At 43.8% G+C, this 25426-nt stretch overlaps 1 protein-coding gene across 1 annotated transcript in view; it reads left to right on the forward strand.

Moving 5' to 3' along the window:
• LOC148009904 (initiation factor 4F subunit (DUF1350)) overlaps positions 1-25426 on the forward strand; it is a 140852-nt gene that overhangs the window by 88205 nt on the left and 27221 nt on the right. The window contains exons 5-6 of the mRNA XM_087672499.1: positions 1536-1611; positions 24588-24703. Of these exons, the coding sequence (XP_087528625.1) occupies positions 1536-1611; positions 24588-24703 (192 nt within the window). The remainder of the gene's footprint in view (positions 1-1535; positions 1612-24587; positions 24704-25426) is intronic.

A 25426-nucleotide genomic window follows, 5' to 3' on the forward strand; every position in this document is an offset into this window, starting at 1 on the left:
TATGTTTCAATTGCCTATCCCCTAACCATGCTGCTTGGAATTGCCCTGAAAGGAAAAAGGGGGAAGATAAAGGAAAGGATAAGGACAAGGGCAAGGGACAAGAGAAACAAATCCATGTAGTGCAGACCCTAGAATTAAAGGGGCATGAAAAGTATAAATCTTTAGAGGTCTTGCACAAGGATGTACAACACAGGTGTTGCATGTCAACTTCTATGTGGCAGCCTACTTTCGGGCCACATGATTTAGTTAGAGTGCATGGATTGATAGCGGGAAAGAGGGTTAGAGTCATGATTGATGACTCTGCCACCCACAATTTCATAAATTATGCACTTGTCAAAAAATCGAAACTTCCCCAACAAAAGAGTGAGCATCAATATGTTGTTCGTATGATGTAAGGCTAGGATAATAAAATATGGGATACAATGGTATCCAATTTGAAAATTGAGATCCAAGGATATAAATATAAACTTGATTTCCAAATGATGAATATGGAAAGAGCCGATATTGCTTTAGGGAGGGAGTGGCTATGGGGATTGGAACCATCCTTAAAACGTAGTTATCATCATAATACACTGGAATTTGAAAGGGATGGTAAGACTTTTGTGATTCAAGGTGAACATGAAGTATCTGATAACCCTTTGTCATGTTCCATTGAAGTTCAGAAGCTGATAAAGAAGGAAGCTTGTGAGGTATATATGTTATGGTCCCTTCCTGTATAGAACACTTTTGCTTTTTGTAATATAAAGCAACAATTTTCTTATGTTTGTGAGTTGAATGTAAATAATGAATTAAGTAGTTTGTTAGATGAATTTAAAGATGTGTTTCCTTCTGACTTACCCTAGTATGCCATAGTTAAGGCCACATTCAGCAAGTACAGGAGGGGCTGTGTGCAGATTGAGGAGGGCTGCAAGGAGGTGATGAGATGTTTCACAACTGCTCTTTCTCCACCTTGTCATGTAGTACAGGGAGTTTGAACACTTTGCAAGATTATATGAACCTCAACTATGTACTTGTACTTCTCCATTTAATTGAGGAATCTAGATAACTGTACCAGTGTTAGTTGGTATCTACAAATTGTTGATAGATGGAAAACCTTATCAAATTACCAGCTGTTCTGACAAAGAGGTTGTTACAAATCATGGTATGCACACTGGGTGGTGTCAATTTCTGAAACTTTAAGGAATTAACATCAAATAATTATTTACCTATTAAATGTGAAAAGACTATCTCAATGGCTAAATCGGTAAGATCAAGCTGCTTAATGCAAAGTATTTGGTAACCTCCGGAGAATCTTTACAATAAAAGATTATTTACATACTAGGTGGGGAAAACTATGTCAATGACTAAATTGGTAAGACTAAGCTGTTCAATACAAAGTAGTGGAGAGAGATAAGTTTTGCTATAAGAGAAACAAGCGATAAAGGGAAATTTGGGCATATGTGATACTTTGATTTGACTTTGGAGATGAGAAGCATTGTGTTTTTCAGTCCTGTACATGTGCTTACACCCCAAACTGTCTCTTTGCTTTTATGCAGCTAGGTCCAATCACGATGCAGTTAAATTCCACATTCACAGTGCAATCTATTTTGGATGTTTCGAAGGGTTTTCCAGGTATGAAGGATTTCAGTTTGATTAAATTAACATACAAGAAGCATCTTTGTGAATCAATCTTCTAGGTATCGAAGTGCAAGATAAATGATTATCATGAACGCATCATTAAAGGCTATAACTTGATTCATCATGATTCGGTATGGGCTAGTATCAATCTAGATTCATGTTTCTTGCTATTTATTATAGTATTTTTATGTAACACCTCTGATGTCTCAAAGTGGTCCCTATGTCCAAGACATCATCATATGCACAAGACATTCACTACTTTAATTGTCAAAGCATTGATGAATTTGCTCAAGATGGTAACTATAAGTACCAAAGATTCTTTCAGCTGTTTTCTAACAGTTTACAACTGTCCACTTGTACAATTGGGGATTTGGGTAGAGGTTATTCTACTTGTTGTGCATGGGGTTGAGTTCAGAGCTTACAATTGGGCATATCTAGGATTTGTATTGGATCCGACATGACTTGGGCGCCTCTGGAATAGCTCATGGTATTTCAAGCATGGAAGAATCACCAAAAAGTGGTGAATAGGTGTCTGGCCCATGTGGATCTTTCGCACAGAGTATGCACTGTTCCCATGGGCAGTGCACCAGGTACAACACCTTTGGATCTCGTGGAGTGTGATTGCGCATTGGCAATTCACCTCCTTGCATTGGATACACCCCTAGAGGAGGAGAGCGATGTAGATACAACTTCACAAGTTGTTTCTATCACATATATGAGAGAAGAGGTGATTGAAGAGCTCATAAATGTTGAAGAGGAATTTTCTATTGCCATTAAACCTCTGATAGTCATATTAATCTATGACATTCGGGGCCATAACCTCCTATGTGTGAGTGTTAGCAGTTGTGTGTCATGTATGGTGACCTCTTGCTTGTGGGCCTTTGTCTGAGTCGAAGGAGGGCATTTGGAGCTCTAATATTGTGTTTGTCTATAATTTTATTTGTCCTAGACACTTTAGGTGAAAGTCTCACACTTGCATTTTATTTCTAGCAAGGTGGACACATTAAGAGTGGGCAGGCTGAATCGGGTGGCCATACTTAATCCCTCTAACTACAAATGTTAGAACACATGCTTAAAGCCAAATTAGCAAGGCCGTGAGAGTATATAAGATGAATACATAAGTGTAACAAGCCAAAACTTCTATGGCGTGACACATGCGCAACATTTACTACAACTTACAAGTAGATAGAAAGGAGTGGATGCTCATATACTAATAATCATAGAAAAAAGAAAAATGTAGGCTGGATGTGTTAAGAAATCAAGTTCCACCCGTATCTCTTTATGTATGTGACTGACCGACATCAGCTGGATACAGCTGTACATGTGTGTGTGACATTGAATAAGTTGGTGGACTTGATCTAACCATAGTTACATGATGGTTAGAGTAAAAACTTACTGTACTCTCACTTTCAGTTAGTAGTCGGATAATGGAATAGTGAAGAAGAAGAAGATGAGCTGATAGCTCTTGGTCCTGCTCCACTCTCTCTCTCTCCCTTCTTCCAATATGGTATCAGAGCCATCATGGATGGGCTCTTTGGAGCATGGCAATAGTTGAGCTAACCCTAGATCTTGGAGATAATGTGTGTCATTTGAAAGAGCAGGCTGCTATTGAGCTTGTGTGAAGGTATGTACCAAACTTGTGTGGCTTCCATTCATGCAATAGTTGATCAAAGCTTGTTGGGGGGACTTTCCAAGGCCTATTTGAGCACTATAGTGCTGCTCATGACCATCATCATCATCGAGAACAAGAAGAAGGAGCTGCTGGCCTGAACTGCGTGATTGCGCCTGCTGAGGCAGCCTCCTGTCCTGCCTGCAAATCATACATTGGGAGCTTATTGGAGTGCTCTATTGCTTGTTCACACACCTTTGGAAGGTGTTGAAGGCATCGAATCATCAAATGCTTGATGTTGAGCTCATCATTGGGCTGTGTGAACAGTTTTACAGATCTAGAATGAGGGCTGAACTGTTGTACATTGATTGGACAGCATGTACTTAGTCATGTTTGACGCACTGAAGCTCTCTGACATGTACTCTGGCATCATTGAAGCATAGGTATATGCAAGAAGGACATATGCACTTGTTTTTGTGCCTTGGAGTTGAAATTTGGAGGTCAAAACATTCAGATCTGGGAGCTTTTACAAGCTGAAAACTGTCATAGATCTGTGAACAACAAGCATTGTCTGTACTTGAAGCATTACTTGGCTTTGGTTGGTTCCTATGAACTATATGACTTGGGATATGTCTACTGAATGTCTAGAGGACTAAGATAAGCATTGAATGCTACTGAAAACTGAAGTCTGGAGCTGAAAACAAATGCATTTAAAGTGTCTTGACTGGTTACAAGCAGGGAATGCAGTCCATGACTTTGCTCTTTGAAGACAGAGTGTCTATGGTTGTATGTATGGTCATATATTGATCCTGACACACTGAAGCAAATGTATGAATTGATTTGAAGACGTTTTGGAGCTGGATAAACCTTGTTTTGTAGAGTATTTGCCGATTGCAACTTGCAGGCAAGATATTTGTCACTTGTACTTGATGGTTATGCACTGATTTGTGCCTATATAGTCATATTTGGAATGCTACATGTACTAGCAGATGTCTATGAAGTTTTGGAGAACGTATGACTCAGTTTTGGCTTTGAATCAGCTGCTGGTCATTGACAGTTTACAGATTTTAGCCTGCATGTATGTACTCTAACAGTAAGGTTACATGATAAAGACTTAAAACAACTACATGGTCTATGTACTGACTGATGTACCTACAGGTTATGCCACATGTTTGTGGATGGTTTTGAGATGTTGATGGGTTGAAATACCCTAGTTTTAATAGTGAATTTATTGCAGAAAACTGTCATAAACAATCAAGACTGCAGTTGGTCAGTGAGACTTATTGGTTTGCAGGGAGTTAGGCATTGGTCAGACATTGTCTATTGCAACATGGCAAATGCACAAGGCACTGACAACATTACCTAGATTGTTGGTGAGAAGTTGGATAACAAGAATTTGCCTTGTGGAAATTCAGAATGAAGAACTTTTTGGTTGGTAGAGGATATTGGGATCTATGCATTGGTGATGAAGCTGAACTTGAATTGCCTGAACAGCCGACACATGATCAGAGAAGAGCTCATAAACAGTGGACAGAGAGAGCATGCAAAGTGTTACATTGGTTTTCTTTCTGTATATTTGATGCTATGGCAATACAAATCACTGGACGTGATTCCCCAAAGGATGCTTGGGACATGCTCATGAAGAACTATGGAAATGTAACACATGCACGAAAGATTCAACTGAAACAACAATTTAACAACATGTCTAGGAATGGCAGAAGCATCCAGGCTTATACGACAGAGATAAAAACCATAGCCGATCAACTTGCCACTATTGGATCACTGGTATTGAAGGATGATATGATTGTAGTCACTCTGAATGGACTTAGCAAGGAATATAAAGCATTTTATACATCTATTTCTGTTAGACATGAACCCCCTAATTGGGATGAATTGCTTGCTCTGTTGTTGCATGAAGAAGTCCTTTATTCTAGCCAGCGTGGCCGAGGCGGCAGAGGCCGTGGCTCTTTTCGAGATCGTGGAGACACTGGAAACACCTATGGACAGCAGCAGCAGAGTAATTAGCATGGCACAAATACACAGGGGCAGCGTGGATCTGGCGGCTTTAGAGGCACGGGGAGATCACCCCGTGGCAAAGGTGGTGGATCCTGGCAGTCGAATGATCAGTCCAGACAAGGACTGTCATTATTGTGGCAGATATGGGCACATTGCAAAGGATTGTCATAAGAAGCAGACAGATATGAAGGCTAAGGGCAGACAACGTGGGAACTATGCATCTTCTAGCGGTGCTCATGATGAGCAGGGTGATAGGTTGTTTGCCATGCAGCATGTGTGTCCAAGAATGCACCTAGGTAGAATAGAGATGAGAGATGGTACATTGATTTTGGGGCTTCTAACCATATGACACCCCATGGAGAGTGGTTTGATGAGTTTGTTGCAAGTTCACATGGTTATGTTTGTACTGCGGGTGACACCCAACATGACCATCAGCACATAGGAGTTGTTCCGTTGATGACACCTGATGGCAAGAAAAAGAGCTTGCATGATGTATTGCATGTACCGTCAATAACTAAGAATCTCTTGTCAGTGGGACAGATGGCAGAATAAAATCTGTAGATTAGATTCAATAAAGATGGTTGCTTTATTGAAGAATACGGTAATGGTTACAAATTAATTGCTAGAGGCAGACGGGATGGAAGGATGTTTACATTGGATGCGACCATTCCAGAACTTAAGGTAGGTATGTTTGCACATGATGAGGATGCTATACGGGATGTTGAGATTTGGTATAAGAGGATTAGCCATGTTAATGTTCAAAAGTTGAAATCTCTATGAAGCAGAAAGAGGTGGTACTTGGATTGCCCAAATTCAAGTATAATGATCTTGGCCATGTATGTTCTGCATGTCAGTTTGGAAAGCAGGCACGATTTCCCTTTATGAGACATGTGAAGAATAGCTCGAGACCCTTGTAGTTGATACACTCTGATGTTTGGGGTTCGTCTCATAATGCTTCATTTGGAGGTGCTCGTTACTATGTATCTTTCATTGATGATTTCAGCAGGTACACTTGGCTGTACATATTGAAACATAAAGATGAAGTGTTTGATGCATTCAAAGATTTCAAGAAGCATGTTGAAAATGAGTTGGGCTGCTATATCTCTTGTCTTAGGTTGGATGGAGGTGGAGAATATGTCTCTAAAGAGTTTGACAGATATCTTGCAAAGTATGGGATCAGAAGACAGCTTACTTGCAGCTATACACCGTAGCAAAATGGTGTAGTAGAGAGGAAAAATAGGATATTGATGGAGTCAGCTAGAGCCATGCTGAAAGAAAAGTGTTTGCCTAAATGCTTATTAGGCTGAAGCAATGGTGACTGCTATATATGTGCTGAATAGAACTCCTACAGCAGGGATTCATGATGTAACACCTTATGAGAGGTTGTATGGTCATAAGCGTGACATTAGGCACTTAAAGGTATTTGGCTGTATTGCATACGTACATATTCCTGATAAAAAGAGGAAGAAATTGGATCCTAAGACTGTCAAGAGCGTGTTTTTGGGTTATGCACAGGATAGGAAGGCCTATAAATGCTATGTGCCTCTACTCATGAGACGTTGATAAGCAGAGATGTTGTCTTTGATGAGCTAGCTTCTTGGTATGGGAATCCAGTTGCAGTGGCTACTGATGGATCAGCTAGCACAAGTAATGCTGAAAATACCCCTGCAGTTAGTACATCTATGAGTGGTTCGACAGGTGATGTGCCATCTACCGTGAGTCCTTGGTCAAGACGGTTGCAGAATCGCACTCCTACATCCACTGACACGGACATGTCAGTGAGGGGGAGATTGGATAAAGGAAAAGAAAAGATGTTTGAGGATGTAACAGGTCCACTTACTGCAGGTTTTGAGTCGTCCAATAGTGATAGCTTGGATAGTGAGCTGGGGATTCCTTCCGTTATGATGCCTGGTGCAAGGCAGAATTGGTATGTATCGCCTCATGAGAGGCAAGCTCAGAGTGAGCCACAGTTGAGGAGATCTGAAAGGGTTAGAAGACTAGTTGACAGACCTACATACACTAGATATTCAGCGCGTCATTATGCCTTTATGACTAAGGTGACAGGATTCAAAGAACCCACCAAGTTTAATGAGGTAGTTGTAGATGAGAACTGGTGTGCTGCCATGGACGAAGAGTATTCAGCTTTGGCTGAAAATGGAACATGGGATTTAGTTCAGTTGCCTGAAGGCAAAGTCCCCATTGGCTGCAAGTGGGGTGTACAAGGTTGAATGCAAGTCGGATGGGTCATTGGAACGCTATAAGGCTAGGTTGATCGCAAAAGGGTGTGTACAGCAGTATGGCCTTGACTATGAGGGGACTTTCAGCCCTGTAGCTAAAATGGCAACAGTCAGAACAGTCATTGCATTGGTAGTAGCTAAAGGCTGGAAGTTATGGCAAATGGATGTAAAAAATGCCTTTCTTAATAGTGACTTACAGGAAGAAGTTTATATGGAGCAGCCTGAAGGCTATGTGCATCCAGATTTTCCGACACATGTATGCAAGCTGAAAAAGGCATTATATGGGCTGAAACAGGCACCCATAGCTTGGAATGCTCGAATTAGCAGTTATTTACAATAGCATGGATTTAGATTGGGTGATGTAGATCACAGTTTATTTGTGAAGAAGATAGATCATGGCTATGTGTTTCTAGTTGTCTATGTTGATGATTTAATCATTACTGGAGATGATGAGAGCGGGATTGTTGAATTCATTGTTGCAGACTGAATTCAAAGTCAAAGATCTTGATGAGCTGAAATATTTTATGGGAATTGAGGTAGTTTCTACGCCTCAAGGCATATGGTTATTGTAGAAGCAGTATGCTTATGACATGTTATAGAAGTATGGTATGGCTGAATGTAAGGCTATGGATACACCTCTATTCCAAAATGTTAAGCTGTAGATTGATGTTGGGACTGAGATAGAGAAGGTTACCATGTATAGACAGATGGTGGGCAGCTTGATCTACTTGACTATTACTTTTGACTATAACTTGACCTGACTTGAGCTATGTTGTGGGGCTGATCAGTCAATTCATGTAGAAGCCTCGCAAACCGCATTTGGATGCAGTCAGGAGGATCATGAGATATGTAAAGGGTACTATATATTATGGGTTATTTTATGCATATGGAAAACCCCTTGACTTGACAGGGTACATTGACGTTGATTGGGCTGGTTGTGCCTATGACATGAGGTCAACGAGTGGCTATGCATTTGGATTGGGCAGTAGCATGATCAGTTGGCAAAGTAAAAAATAGTCTACCGTTGCATTGTCTAGTACAGAAGCTAAGTACAAGGGTGTGGCCTTAGCGGCCTGTGAAGTTGTTTGGTTGTTGAAGTTATTGACTGACTTGGGGATACACTTGGATATCAAAGTGAAGCTGCATTGTGATAATATGAGCAGTGTGATGCTTGCAAGAAATCGTGTCTACCATGCAAGATCTAAACATATTGAAGTACTTTACCATTTCATAAGAGAAATGGTACTAGGAGAACAAATTGACTTGATACATGTGAAGATTGAAGACTAAATAGCGGATATCTTTTGCCAAGTCACTTGGTAAAGAAAAGTTCATCTACTTGAGGCAGCTACTTGGAGTATTGCAGATGGTTTGAGCTTGAGGGGGAGTGTTAGAAATCAAGCTCCACCTGTATCTCTTTGTGTGTGTGACTGACCGATACAGTTGTACATGTGTGTGTGACATTGAATAAGTCGGTGTAGACTTGATCTAACCATAGTTACATGATGGTTAGTGTAAAAACCTATTGTACTCTCACTTTCAATTAGTAGTCAGATAATGGAATAGTAAAGAAGAAGAAGATGAGCTAATAGCTCTTGGTCTTGCTCCACTCTCTATCTCTCCCTTCTTCCAATAGGATGGAGAGAGAGACCTAGGATGACCTATTACAATCATCATCGTTATCATGTCATCCATGGACTGCATGAGAGTGCTCATCAAGAGAGTTTGAAGATGACTCCTCGGAGATGGATGGTGAGAGACTCTCGGGCTCATCCCCACTGATGAGATCATCATCATCATTAATGTCATCTGCATTGGAGTACTCCAAAAGGGTCTAAAGATGACTCCTCGGAGATGGATGATGAGATACTCATGAGCTTATCCTTACTAATGAGGTGACTCATCATCAAATAGATAGCCAACATGAAAAAGTTAAAACTATGAAGAAACCAGCCACAAAAAACTGTCAAAAAAGGGTTAGAAAATGGTTAAATGTGCTGCAATTGTCACCACATGGAAGGCAGAAAAAGCTTGTTTTTTTAGCATGAATTTGTTAGGTATGGTATGGTATGAACCATATGGTACAATGACATATAAGTACAACCTTGTTCCAATGTAGCCACCATCAATGCAACATCGTTCCCAATTGCACATGCCATATAACTATTGACCAAAAATGCATTTTAAACTGATTAGCTCTTTAAAGCAGCCCCAAACATTTAAATTACCAAAAGTTTCATTAAACCGTGCATCGGTCTTAGAGAGCTTCTGTGTCCCATAAGCAAAACCCTAATTTGAGAGGATCCTTCTGCATCTATAAATATAGAGGTTGCCCACCATTCAATCCATCCTTGTCTTGCAGGTTTCCTCCATCAGCCCTTTTCCACTAGCTGTCAAGCCCCCAATGATGGCTGTTATGCGGTGTACAATTGTTGTGCAACCTCCCACTATTGCCAGTGATTAGCTGCCATTATCTTCAGGTGTTAACATTGCTGCGTTTACCAGTTCTAGCTCCAGGGACTGCCACGTTCTGGTTTCCAGCTTGCTGCCCTTCCATTTCCAACATCAGTCTGATTTGAATTTACATCTACAGCAGGCCATTTTTGTGTTTTCAACACTTTCTTCATTAGTCTCCACTCCGATTGGTGGTTATCGCACTTGGGATCCATCTCTGATGGACAACACACATTGGCACCTCCCTCAGCCCGCTCCCATGAGAGCCACCAGTGGTTGTACAGCTCTACCCTTGAGCATTATATACTCTCTTCCATTCATTTACAATATTGATTCATTCACTACAGGGTTCTCTTCTTTCTCTATTTGTGTGTGTTTGAGTTTTTTTGTGTTTCAGCCATGTTCACACATTCTGTGTTTTGTCTTTGCAAACTCAAGCATATCTTTATAGTAATGACTTGTCCTATTGACATCATAGGTGCCCTTATATATTGCTTGCAGACCTAACTAGTCACGCTTCCGCTATGACCACATTTGCTTGCTTCTACCCGATGCTTGGCACCAACTTGATGCCCTTGGATTTAGACAAGTTGCTTTGTAGTGTTGTTGCTCAACTTGCAACTTGTTGACACATCAGATCTGTTGCCTATCAGCCGGCATATCAACATCCCATCACCTCTTTGCCATTGTGTGAGACCTAATCGGCATGTCATTTGCTTGACATGTGTTGCTGCCATGTATTGCCTGACACGTGCAGCTCCTATGGATCATCATCCACATGCTGTGTTTGTTCTTCCAATCGCTTTGTTGCATCAACCTGCATGTCACATCTTGGCCCTCCTGTTAGAGGTAAGGTTTTTTAAAAACCTTAGTTAACTAGAGTTAACTTTTCTTCCAAAGAGGGGTATATACAATTTGAGGCACTTCAATTTTTATTGTTTTTTTTTTTTCAAAATTTCGTATGAATTTAGGGCTCTTTGTCTTTCTTCGAAGTTAGTGTTGCATTCCATGAGTGTATGGAATGTTCAGTATGGTACTGTTCCATATGGTAACATTTAGGATCATGTGCGCTCTGCTTGTGGACCGTTGGATGTGACCGTTGTGCCTTGTTTGAAAAAAGTGGCCATTGTAAAGAGTTATGCGACTGTTATGCAGCTATTGTTTCTTGCTCTCCTACCCGCTCTTTCTCTTCCAAATATCACCTTCCACTTCTCATTCAAACTTCTCTCTCAACTAAGCCCAAATCCCTAATAAAAGGGTAGCCCTTCCTTGCAGCTCATTATCTTCTTCTGCCTTCATCTTCTTCCATCTCCCTCTCTTGAGCTCAAGCCTTATCCACCTTCCATTAAAGCCTCATCTACACTTCAACCTACACTCCCTCTTCCTCTTCCTCTTCCTCTCCCTCTCCCTCTGCCTCTTTGTGTCCCTCTTCTCCCTCTCCTTCCTCTCCCACTTTAACCTACTCTCCCTCTCCCTCTTTCCCTCCCTCTCCAACTTTTCAGCCACATCTCTTCCTCTTCTATCTATCTATCTATCTCCATCTCCATCTCCCTCTCCCTTTCCCCCTCCCTCTCCTCCTTTCTCCTCCCTCTTCTCCTTGATGCCTAATCCTCTTCATGAACCTTTTGGTCTATATGCCACAAATCTTGAGAAGGCCATGGGCAAGGCCATGGCCAAGTTAAATTGCTTCCTATGGACTTGCAAGTTTTGTGGGAGACCACGACAAGTGGCATCATGAGGTTTATCATTAACTTAACCAAGGTGGATAGTCAATGCGGCCCATGTCCCCAGATCCCCCAATCCCTAGCTTATGAGATCACGAAGAAATACTCTCCCCTCTTCAATTAAAGCGGCAATGTCTCATTGGGCATTGTTAAGGTTTAAGAGAAGGTTGCCACCCCTAACATGAGGTAGATGCTTTTTCTGCCACCACCATTGGAAGACAAAGACCCAATAGGAAAACTCTTCTACAATAAGCTATAGAAGGTAGTTCCAATCCTTTATTTGTCCTCAAAGAGAGGCAAAGGGATGCGAGGTAGAGATTGCATGCACTATCATTGAGTGGAATCTTCCTTTCAATTTACTTCGAGTAGATTGATGAAAAGAGATGGTCAAAGCCATTGCCATGGTTGGTCCATGTAGGGTGATATAGGGTCATCTACAACCACATGCGAACCAAAAAGCTTGAGGAGGAGAGGGAGAGAATCAATAAGTCTCTTGAGCTTATGCATGCAAGATGGGTAAATTACAGTTGCACCATACTTTCGGATGGATAGAGCCATAGAAAGAAATGAGGCATCATCAACATTCTTGTTGTGTAAAGAGAAAGAAGAACAATGGGGCTTTCATATGGAAATATAAACGGCAAGATATTATTGAGATAAGTCTTTGAAATCAAATTCTATCTTTTAGTTCATTTTATGTTTTAGTTTTTATATTACTTGTTATTCTTCTAGCTCTTTTAAGTTCTATCTATAATCTGCTGATTCATGATTCACGTATCTCAATGCCTCTTTTTTAGATTCTATCTCAATCATAAATCTCTATGTGAAAACATCTACAGCAAGATATTATTGAGAGAAGTCTTCGAAATCAAATTCTATCTTTTAGTTCATTTTATGTTTCATTTTTTATATTACTTCTTGTTCTTCTAGCTCTTTTAAGTTCTATCTATAATCTCCTCATTCATGATTCACATACTCAAAGCCTCTTTTAGATTCTATCTCAATCATGCCATGTAGATTGGTGTGGCCAATGTGGTGCAACTAGTCGCTGACAATGCATCTAATTGTCAGAGGATGGGATGCTTGCTAGGGGCAGAATTCCCGTCCATTGTTTGGATTCCATGTGCCTCGCATTGCATCAAATTTCTCATGGAAGATGTTGGGACACTTGATTGGATAAAGAAAATTGTTGCAGATACTTGCCTTATTATGAATTTAATCACAAAGAAGGTGAAAGTCTTGGGCCATCTTCCATGTGTACAGTGACGTAGAGTTAAAGTAGCTCTCCAAGACCGGTTTTGTTGGCATGACGCACCCAAAAAAACACAGCAAGCCATAGTCTTGGATGACTTCCAAGGCATGGATGGAGGAGGAGCTACTTTGAAGTGTGAAAGAGAGAAAAGCCATTCAAAGGCTTGCTTGAGAGAAACAGTTTCAATTTCGCATGATATGCAGCCCTTGGTCATAGCAATTACCCCCTTGTATAGGGTACTGCACATAACTGAAATGGAGGGTGCTACCTTGAGGCTTTTGATTCACTTCATGAGAGAAGCCATTGAGAAGATCAAGGCGTTGAAAGTCCTTGATACTGAGGATCCAAGGTAAGTATACTTCATTTTAATACAAGCTACTTTTAAGTTTTAAATACTAGAGCCTAAATCTTTTTTTTTTTTTTGCAAATAAAATGTGGCTGATTATATTACTCAAAGAAAATGATTACAACGGAGTGCTCGTGCTCGACAGACTAGCTGGAGCTGAAACACAAATACATCATGATTACAAGCCTCTCGGGGCGGTGTGGGGGGGATGGGGGCAAGAAGCCATGGAGGGGGTATATCGTCATCTGGGGCTGCTTGCCTGCATTACGAAAAATAGGTCTTGGCCGCCCCAGGTATGCATAAAGTGGCCACGGAGCTCCTGACGAGCCCTGGATTCGCCCTGCACTTGATCCCAACGACCGCGGAGGGAGTGGATGATGGAGGTCCAGAGCTCAGCTAGGGTCTCCTGTGCTGAAAGCCTCTCTCCGTCGAAAGTCTCTTGACACCGTGCCTTCCAGATATGCCATCCAGTAAGACTCCCTATGATCTCCCATATCTCAGAGCGGTCTGCTGTGGACTACAGTACCTAGCGGATGGGTAGAGCCTCCAACCCGACCACTGTGCACGATCCTGCCTCAATGATGAATATCGTGTCCTGCATCCCGGCCTCATACAAAAGGTGACGGCCTTGGCTGACTGCCTGCCAACAGAAGGCTCCCCATGAGATATCCAAGGCTGGGTGCTGTACGGCGGAGGATGCGGCATGCTCCTCTCCACACGAGCTGCGCCTCCTAACATGACCAAAGGCAGTGCTTTGGGGTTTCTAGAGGTTGTTGTGCGCAACACTTACAACCTTTCTCCTTTTGCATCTAGGCAAGCCAACTTCCCACCGCCAAGCCTCCATGTACCACCAGCCATAAGAAGTACGATACCCTCCTTAGCCTCCAGCTATCCCATAGGCGGCGCCAGAAGGTTCGTCGGAACGGCTCCGTGATGCTATGCTCCGCCCAGTGCCTGCTACGTGACGGCGCCCAATCCATATCCTCCTGCATCAGTACGTGTCTGCCAATCCTGGCAGTGTACTCTAGGAACCTGGGTGGCTTCGTGGCGACTGCAGTGGTCAGCCATAGCCACTCTCCTGGATCCCACTCCAGCTCATCAAGTGGTCTGCCCTCCCAGATCCAAAGGCGCCACTCCCTGAGCTTCTTCCAGAAAACATAGGGGTCCAATCACCATGTCTTCCCTTGAAGGCCCACCACCCGAATCCTCCTCCATGAAAGGGCAGCTATCCCCTCATCCTGTTGCCCTCTATCAAGGGCTAGACACCCCCCCTCCTGAACGGTGAAGAAAGTCCCTTGCAGGGTGCCACCCACTCTACTTGCTACCTGTAGGGGGATACCTGTTGGTGAAAATCTGGCGGCCCATACCTCCCCAGGCTCTATTGGCACTCGTATCGGGGGAGCAAGCCACTCTGGAGGTATTGCTGTGTCTATCTCCCTTCGCCTCATCTCCACTCCTCTCTGGTAGCCTGAAACTCGCTGCAGCACCTCCTCGTCTGCCATCCTGTATACCTCCCGCCATGTCCTGATGTTACAAGCCGGGCCGGCCTCCCAACCAGCCCACTGGATGTGGGGGCACTCGCCAATATGAGCCCCTTCCCAATCTTTGACCTGGGGTTTCCAGATCATCGGCTGATGGTCTATCTCCTTCTGGCAGTTTGAAATAGCACTGGTAAACAGTAGAGGAACTCCTAGCCTTGGTTTGTTCACTACTTTTTGGGTCACTAGATGATAGGTTTTGCCCCTCTTGGCCACAAGATTGGTTAATCTTATTTTGTACTTCTAGTTAAGACTTACCAGCAAGCAAAATTGAAATCTCTAATTGAAAACTTGTAAGATGCCTCTTGCAAGACCCATAAATTCTCTTGAGGTTTACACCCTTCCCTTGCACCTAAGAATATGGTTAGACTCTAGAACCTAGAGGGCAACATGGTCATGGATCCAAAGTCTATTGTTCAAATGTGCCAAAACTATTTTCTAGACCTTCTTGACTCGACTCACACCCCTTTTGCACAGATGCTTGTGTGGCTTTGCCCGACATCCATGATGCCTTGGAAAAGTGAAATCTATGAGGATGGGGTGATTGATGTATTAGTGCATTTACCCATGGATAAAAGTCTTGCCTAGGATGGCCTCACTAATGAGTTTGTTAATACTTATACGACTAGTCTAGTGCAACCCTTGACCGTCATGTGCTGGCGGGCTTGGGAAACATGATTTATGCCAACATCATGGAAGTAGGGAGTCATTAAATTGATTCTAAAAGTGCCTTCTCTCTTCATGCTGCAGCATTGGAGGCCCATCACCCTAATGTGGTCAATGTATAAAATCTTCTCCAGAGTCTTGGCATGTCACCTCCACAAAGTGCCTCCCTAAGATTGTGCACCCCACTCAGTATGGGTTCATCAAGAGCAAGAATATATTGCATAGTGTACTAAATGTATAAATAGGGATTGACTATGCCAAGCATTCTAATTAGAAGGTGGTCTTACTCTAGCTAGACTTGGAAAAGACATTTGATTATTTGGATTGCAAAACTTATGCATATTCTAGGCTAAGCCATGATAGCTCTCGTGGGATGGGAAACAAGAGGACCACCTCAAATTTAACCGGTACTGTAAGTGTAGTAAATACATGAGCAACATAGGCACATGCACCTTTATCCCTAACAACCTTTCACTTAAAATTGAATGTGCATCTAGTGAGGAGAGAACAAGAAAAAAGTGACAAAGTATACATAAAGTACAATAAGATGAGGAAAGACATCATCTTGTCCTATGCCCATCATCTTCCTAAGGAAGGCAAAACGTTCCGTTGAGGGACTTTTAGTAAGAAACCCCCAACAAATTCCCACTTAAAGGTGAATGTGCCTCTTGAGGAGAGAATAAGAAAAAAGTGACAATGTACAAATGTACATAAAGTACAACAGGATGAGGAAAGACATCATCTTATCCTATGTCCACCATCTTTCTAAGGAAGGCATAATGTTCTGTTAAGGGACTTTTAATAAGCAAATCAATAGGATTCTCATCAGATAAGCCGGACCAAAGGAAGTTTTGCACTAGGCGGCGAAGCTGCACTACGCAGGATGAGGAAAAGAACCAACAAGAGGTGATGTATCAGGCCGTCGCTAGGAGGACCCGGTTTACCACCAGGGCTTGGCCGGCTAGTGAGAGGCGAGCCGTGCTCTAGTAAGTTAGCTTCCTCTCCGAATAGAATCGAGGACTGGAAGAAACTGCTGGGCGGGAGTGATGTCGAGTGCCACCTGGAACCCTAGGTACCGGATGGTCTGCCCTCTGCTCACCCATCTAAATCCTAGGTGGACGCCCCACTCCGTGCTAGAGTCTGGGTTTGTGAGGAAACCAACCGACTTTCGCCAGTTGATTTTTGCTCCTGTTGCGGTAGAACACATCAAGAGCTAGCCTCACTCTCTCCAACATCAACTCATCGTCCTCTATGTAGAGTGCTGTATCATCTGCATACTCTGAGTCTAGCAACTCAGTCTCCTCTCTCACGGGAAGTCAGAGGCTGCATAATCCGCTCACACGGGACCTGAGGAAGTGAGACATCGCCTTTGCAAAGAGTAGGAACACGTACGAGGCTAGGGGGCAGCCCTGCCGGACTGATCTCTCCAGCCGAAACTCCTCCCTTCGCCTACCACCTATGAGAACCCTATTGGTGGCCGATTTGTAAAGTGCGGCGACTCCGCGAATCCAAGCCTGGGGGAAACCCAACCTTACCATGGTGCCATCTAGGAAATCCCAGTCCACCTTATCATAAGCTTTCTCGAAATCCAAGAGTAGTACGGCCAATCTTTGCCCACTGTGCTGAGCCCACTTTGTCGCCTCAAAGAAGGTGAATACATTGTCTAGGATACTCCTATCCTGGACAAAGCCTGTCTGTGTATCATGGATGATGTCTGGCAGCACGGGGCGTAGTCGCCTACGAATCATCTTTGCCAGTGCCTTATAGGCCACTGACAATAAGGTGATCGGTCTCCATTGGGAAAGCTCCAATTGGTCTCCTCCTTTTGGGAGAAGACTGATGAGGCCTGCCGAAAGGCTCCCTGGCATCTGTCCTGAAGTGAAGATCTCTTGTAAGGCCATCAGTAGGGGGTCCTTCACCACTTCCCAGGAGGTAGTAAAGAAGGCCTTAGAGAGGCCATCCTCTCTTGGGCATTTCTGCCCGTCCTGTATATGGAAAGCCTCCTCTAGTTCCTTCTCTGTGAAGGGGGCTAGGAGGGGGCGTCCCATCTCCTCTGTGACAAGGGACGAGATGTGATCCCAGACTTGCTGCCTACATCGCTGTCCTCTAGCTGAGGCTATCTCCTGCTGGAAAAGGCTCCTGAAGTAATCAGTGGCAATCTCCATCACCTCGTCTGGGCTTGAATGAGTCCTCCCATACTAATCTCGAAGGCTGCGTATCTACACTCCTGAGGTGCGAGGCTGGTGCACTTGGAAAAACTCCCTGCACATCATGTCCCCCTTTCGTGCCCAAAAAGCTGTTGAGGTGCGGAAAGAGAACTCAGAACGCTTGTCCTCTAGGGCAGCAATGGCTGCTTGCACTCTCACCTTTTGTGCGTGGAGGGTGGGGTCCCCTGGTGCCTCCTGTAGTAATCTCTATGTGGCTGGAAGGTCCCGCTGGAGCGCTCTCTCCTCCTCCCAGCTCTGCTGCCTAGCTTGTATGGCTGCCTCTTGGTAGATTCTGCTCGACTCAGCTAGGATCTTTGCAACCTCCTCTGCGATCCAGTCCCTCCTGCCCCACTCCCTAGTCCAAAGCTGCTCTATCTGCCTTGTTACCTTCTCCCTCCTATAGATCGAGTCAGGGATTCGACAGGATCGAGTGTCTAGGGTAGATGCCGGGGGATCTAGTGTCAGGAGAACCGGGCAATGATCAGACAAAGTGGTGCCCGTCAACTGCCCACTCTGGCCCTCACGAGAGCCTCCCCACTCTCCCACATAAAACCTGTCCAACCGCTCCAGTAGGACTCCACCTAGCTGCCTGTATCTACAAGAGAAGTCCAGCGACCTCTCCCTCTTGTGGAAGGCAGGGTCTCTCCAGGCGTCATGTGCACCTACTGCCAATAGAAATACCTCCCATGCCTCTTGCTTCTCCCTGGTCATGCCTTGATAGTTTTTGCCTATGCTTTGTTGGTTCTCCAAAGCCTCCAGGTTGTTGAAGTCTCCTCCAACGATCCAGGAGTCCACCATTGGGAGTCCATCCGCGATCTCCACCCAGAACCTGTTGCGTGCCCTAACCTCCGTAGGGGCATAGACGTTGATGACTTCCAGGCACGAGTCCCCAATATCCAATCTGATCCATAGAACCCTCCTTGCTACTATTGTCCCGTGGTCTTGTACGCAGGCGGTGAGACTCAGGCCAATAGAGGTGCATACGCCTCCACTCCTGCCGTGGGCGCCTATGGCGCGCTCCCAGTAAGTGTGCGAGCTGCTTGGGAGTACCTTCCCTACCCGTTGGGCTTGGAAGGGGGTGAGCTTATGCTCCTGTAAGATTAAAATGTCGATCCATCTGGCAAGGGCAGGTTGCAGCTCCTACCGAAAAATCAACTTCCTGGATCCACGAGCCCCACTGTAGTGGAGGCTATTCACATTCCAGGATGCAAGGTGTAAGCTCATGGGGAAACCTGTGACTGACCGAACAGACATCTGTTCGGTGTGGAAGCTGCTGATGAGGATGAGAAACTATGGAGCATGCAGGTACGCTTTGCCGCAGGTTTGGATAGCGAATTCCAATCCCCTATGGTGGCCCTCAACCGGGGACCATAGGGGTGATAGATGCTCCAGGTGGTACAATCAGTGCATCTATCAGCCACGCTGAGAGTCGTGACTCCCTGCATTGGTAGAAACGGGCCACCTGTGCTAGGGGCCACTCGATCACATTCCTCGGAGCCCTCCACTGTGGAGGGGCTCGAAAGATAATGCTCAAGTGTGGGACCTCGGCACCAGCCCACCAGTTAATGTCCATCATGCTACTAGGCCATTACTGTGCAAACAGTGCTTGTCCTTCTTCCCCCATCCATTGGGAGATGTAGTCTGCCACCTGACTCTTCAACTCCTCTACTCCACTGTGAAGCCGCTATACCAAGGAACCATGTAGATGACCCCCTTCGTGGAGGCATAGGGCGAGCTCTCCACCAACTCACGAGGTGAGTCGAACCATGAAGATCCCTCGAGCCATTAGCACTGCCTCCAAGATCTGCGCTGTGCCAATGCGCAGTGTGGAGTGGAGCCAGTCCTGCAGCTGGGCTCTCGATGGGGAGTGTCCAACGACCTGACCAAAGATCGCTGTCTCTTTCGCGTTGCTGCCCAAGAGCTGTTCCTCAGAGAGGATGATGCGCAAGGTGTTTGACTGGGGGGCACTCGTAGAATGTGCCGGCGTCTGACCAGAGGTTTCCATTGCGCGTCCCAACTAAGGACCTACCACTCACGCTGCTGCGTTGTCGGAGAAGGGGGGGGGTATGTTCCTGTAGAGGAAGGGAGCAACTGGAGGGGAGGTGAAACGATGGCAAGGAGGAAGAGGGGGGTGGGTGGGAGAAGTTTGTTTACACGGTGGGGGAAGAGTTGGACCCTGCTGTAATCCAGCTCGTATCGAGGCGGGGGGGGGGGGGGGGGGGAGTGCGGAGGGACGGTGAAATAGATCCTCAGGCAGAAGGGCCAAACGGGGCTGCAAGGCGAGGGAGGCGGGGGCAGTGTGGGGGGGGGGCAGTTATAGGCGTGGGGCAGCGTAGGGGTTTTCTAGCGGCCACTATGGCAGGGGAAGCATGAGAAGGAGGTTGCCTGGCAGCCACTAGGGCAGGGGGGGTGGGGGGGGGGGAGAGCATAAGGAGAAGGAGCTGATGGGAAGGGGGGGCGCAGCACATCAAGAGGGTGAGGGAGCGCTGCGCGAGAGGAGGGAGGGGGGAAGGCGCGATGGCGGGCAAGAGGAAGGAGGGAGGCGCGATGGCGGGCAGGAGGGGGGGAAGGCGTGATGGCGCGACAAGAGGGAGGGGGAGGCACGATGGTGGGCAGCAATGCGACGGCAGGGAGCTTACTTTCCAAAAAAAAACTAGAGCCTAAATCTAATGCTTAAACATAGTCCATAAGCCTTCAGCATCATCCAACATCAACAATAGGTTCAATATGACAAGGTTCACGGCCCCAACTGCCCAACGGACATTATAGAAGCAATCATAGCTCAACTCTTGGCCCCATCAGCATTGATCACACAACATTTGGTGGATAATCAATCCAACAAAAAATGCAATGTGACATCTAAATTTGTTGATGCTGTGATAAGCTTTAAGAGGGCTTATAAGTCTTCTAAGCTGTTTAAACCTTCATGCTTATAAGCCCTTTATTCACACCAAGAAGTACTTATCCCTTGTTCACATTATCTAAAGATTTGAATTAGCTAATAGAAGGTTGAAGCCTATGCTCATGTGCTCTACTAAGCACAACACCCTCTTTTGCATTCTCATCACCAACAACATGTGCATGTGAGGACCAAGAAGCACATCTAAAAGAGCACAACTTGGGGTCATTATGACTAAGAGAAGGATATGTTTACATGCTATATGCAAGGGAGGGACTTCAACAAAGGTGCATGGCAACGAGCTTCATGTGTCTCCTATGAGGACACTATTATCCGCCCTAAAGAAGATCAATGTGCAAAAGCTTCCACATCATCTGGACCTCAATTATCTTTGTCCAACAAAGTGCTACAACGACAAACCACTCTCATTACATCAGGATTAAAATACATTGAATCTTTTGTGCCCGAGTTCTCTTTTCTATTGAGAGTCACACTGTGTGCTTGCCATTGAGCATAAACAACTATGCTTAGCCTCTCACTTGGAGAATTTGAAGAGGATATCTTAAGAACTATATGTAATGGCAATGTTTATGGGGGTGTTGGAATTTTTGGTATCCACTCATGTTCATGGGGTAGCCCGCCATCTTTACATGCCAAGTATGGAGGGCTATTCCATCAAACTTGTTGGTCTTTGAATCCATGATAAGACTGGGAGAGAAGCATTGAGTAATGAGGAGCTTAGTTTAGGCAAGAATATTGCTGGCACTGATACCATGTTAGAAATTTGGGTATCCATACACTTTCATGAGCTTAACACTCAAGCATTCATCTGCATCATGATCCATGAGAAGCATGAGGTGTATACCTTGTGCGCCATCCATGTGAAGGAGGACACAAAGAAATCCAACTCCCACCATTGGATGTGCAAGTATTGGGGGAAGTGCTATATAAGTGGCACGACTTGACTTCAACAATTTTGAAAGATTGGGGGCAAGTCAATCCATGTAGGGATATCCCCCAAAACATCCTGGATGAGATTCTCACCAAGATGAGAGGGGGATCTACTAGAGGAGGCGGCTCGTCGATACCTGTGCCTACTCATGATGGAGCCCCCAACATAGACCGATCTTCGATTAATGCCTCCATTGTTGGTGGGGCCAACTTGATATTTGTTTCTGGTTGCGGAAAAAGACAAAGAATGGAGGCTGATGCAGTACTTCTTATTTTACCCCTCTTGAAAGAAACCTATGAAACATGTTTCTAATGTTTCGTTTCTAAACATTTCTGACGTTTTTGGTTGCTATGGCCTGAGCATTAGTGGTTAGCAGTTTGCATTTTGAGCTAGGTTTTTAGCTCTCTGGTTTGGAGTAATTATGGAGCTCTTACGTTGCCTCTAAATAGAGAAACAAACTTGGTGTGTAGAAGGCTAGTGATCTTGTCTTCATTAGTGCAAGCTTGTGTATGCTTTGTAAGTGTGTGATTGCCAAAGCCGATTCTTTGACTCAATTAGAGATGGAGGAGGAGGAGATCAATTGGAAAGAGTACTTATCTATAGTAGAGTTTGCATATACTAGTGTCAAGAACTCTTTCATTGGATATAGTCCATTTATGTTGATGAATGGGTTTCAGCCTAGCGCACCTTATATAGTAGGGTGGCAAAAGGAAAATACTCAAGCAACATTGGATTTCCCAGAAGACATGAATGAAAGTTGAAACTTGCTCAAAGTAGCATTAGGAAGGCATAGGATAGAGTGATCCACATAGAAGATGTCTCGCATTTGAAAAAGGAGAGCAATTTTATTTAGAAGTGCCTGAAAAGTTTGAAACCATGAAGTTGGGACAATGTCCAAAACTCTCACCTAGATATTGCAGTCCTAATCAGAAAATTTAAGAAGATAGGAGAGATATCTTACAAGCTCCAACTTCTTGCCACAAGTAAGATCCATCTAGTGTTTTATGTATGTAGGCTTAAAAAGAAACCGGGGACACATATATTCTAGTATGAGGAGATGAGATAGTGGAATTTTGTGAGGATTTATTGCTTCCAAATGAATCTAAGGGCACTTAAGGTATCCTTGGAAGGCCCAAGAAGCCACGAAACATTACTTTAGGGTTTAGTAGACTAGCCAAGGTCTCTCCTTTTAGGATTTTAGACATAGTCACCAAGGATGGGGAATAGGGGACCCAGGGGGGGGTGGAGAAAAATAGGGGACGGGGATGGGACCTAGAAATTATGTGAATTGCAATACTCTATAAAGAAACTAAACAAATATGATAGCTTAACTCGAAAACCTTCTAAAACTGTCATATAAAAGTTTAAAACAAAACATGAGCCATGAAAGTTGAAACAGAACAGTGAATACTCAAATTGAAGAGTAGAAGTGACAATTGTCAATGCCAAATCATGACCGAGAAATGCTGTATGACATAAAGAGTGAAGTCCAACAGTAAATGTTGAATAACGAGTACTCGAATTGAAGACTACAAGAATAGTACAAATTGAGAAATGTAGTAAAAGTTAAAACTGAGGAATCATAAATGCCATATGACATAGAGACTGAAGTCCAACAGTAAACAAAAAATAATGAGTACTCAGACTGAAGGCTACAAGAAATGTACAAACAGTTCAAACCCTATGACACATGGCATCCCTTGCGTCCTGTCCCACAGGTCCCCCCTGCTGCCCCCCAGTGCTGGGATGCATCCTCTTGTGATAGACTACTGCATGGAAACAAAACCTTTCTGGGACACTTTCCCTGTCTTCTGAGCCTACGTCCCCTGCATCCTCTGTGACTGGTTTTAGATGTTCGTAGCAAATGATCAAGGAATGTTGTTTACTAGGAGTGTTTGGTCAAGTGGAAGGACTGTTTTGAAGTAAGCTCAACATGGAAGCATGTAAGCACTATTCAAAGATGGTTTTCCAATTTATGGTTAGACCTTTGCAATATGGTCTTCAAGGATGAAAACTTTTCTCAAGGGGGAGGAAATGTCACACAGATTAAATTGACATGATCGGAAAACAGTAGAAAGCTGTGGCCATCTGTATATTTTATTATGCACGCATGTTGTTCAGGGGGTACAAACTATTACACACCTGTGAGATATACATGCAAACATGGTCCAAGGCTAAATATTTCAAGGGTTTCAACCAATTAATGAGTGTGAACAGGGGTTAAGGCCAAGGAAGCTGATCTTGGCATGCAATGATTGGGAAAGTTAACCCGTAAAGAGCCTAGTTTCCAAGCAGTCCATAGTAAATGTGGCACTACTTCATCAGCATGCAGACATCTCAAACAATGGGCAGATGTGATGTGGTGTTTTTCCTATTTCGATCTCTTGCACGAACACATGTGCGCGTGCATGTATGTGAAAGTGCCCCCACCCACCCACTTATGCATCTATTCTTCTGGTAATATCTATACTACCATGTGAGAAACCCCAAAAGGCTAAAGACCCACTATGACGTACGAAACATAATGTACAAAACCTTGCACCACATCTAAGGGAAAAGGTTAGAAACAGAAGGTATTATAAAACCTGCTTTACTCAAGAGAGTATGCAGGTAAGGACTTTTTTGTTTGGGAATTTATGATTACCAGGAGTTGTTTGGTAGTAAGTACACAGCAGCCATTGACTATAAAGTAACATTTCCTAGAATGAGAAGGGTGATATGAGAGCTCAGGAAAGAGCACTTTTCTCTCTTTCAATGTTAACCCATTCTTAAAAAAATATCGTGTGTACTCTTTGTCACTGTACTGCCATTTTGTGATAATGTGACCACATCTGACACTCCAAGAAGGTCCATATGGTCCCTTTTGTTTGTGAGAATGAGAAGGTTGCACAGTTTTAGACCCATCCATTCAACTTCACTATCATCACATGCATATCACTAGGCTCTTGCTGTTGGTGATACAGAACAATGAACATCAGAGATGTATATAAAACTGCCTAAATAGCTTTCTCCTGAATGCAGTTACTCTCGTGATACATCATATTGCACTGCATTGTTGTTTTCTGAGCAGGAGACTACCTAGAAAGGCTAATACAAGCAGCTGCTCCAATCATTCCTGTATATGATGAAGAGAGTTTGCAATCATTCAAAAGGTTCACAGAACAGCTTCCATCAGTTATCGATCAGGTTATTTTATGGAAATTGCATGCTTTGTAAAGCTAAGTTAGGGATACTGTTTTGATGCTGAAGATTCTGAATTTTATTGAAGTTACAATCAGCTTTCAAATTAATTTAGAATTTAGTGTTTTTTGATATATCAGATTGTAAACCTGAGGATTTTTTGCTAAGATTAAGAAAGTGGAATGTGACGTTGAAATAACTGGTGAATTTCAAAGAGCATTCATTCAAACCGTCTGTTTAGAAGCTTTGTTCATTTGAAGATTGACTATGGAACAGAAGTCTCATGACAGGCTATTACCTGTTGGGTTTTGATTACTTTGCCTTCACGTTTTGTTGAGGCTTAATAACATGTTGCACTTGCCTTTGATCTAGTAAAGAACATTCATCTTGTGTTAGTCTTCTTGTCGTCTATCATTGAATCATAATAAATTTTTGACCTTCTTACCAAGATAGCCCACGTTTTGATGGCCGCTTCTGTATGCTATCGATAACACAAGTATCTTGAGTGGTTACTGTTCCAAGTTAATGAGTGGTGAGATGTTGTGGTTTGATGTAGACAAGTTTTGGCTTGAGTTTGAATTGTTTTAGATGGATTGATGTATCTTTAGAAATGGATAGTGTTGAGATTGTATTCAGCTACATTTTGGTTATGCCCCTTTTTATTCCAGTCCACTATTTCTGCACACCGACCTACTTATAATGGCATACTCTAATTTTTGTAGCAGTACT

Source organism: Lygodium microphyllum, chromosome 30, assembly GCF_053477565.2.
Source record: "Lygodium microphyllum isolate KBCC chromosome 30, Lygodium_microphyllum_v1.1.10, whole genome shotgun sequence".
Classification (NCBI taxonomy): Eukaryota; Viridiplantae; Streptophyta; class Polypodiopsida; order Schizaeales; family Lygodiaceae; genus Lygodium; species Lygodium microphyllum.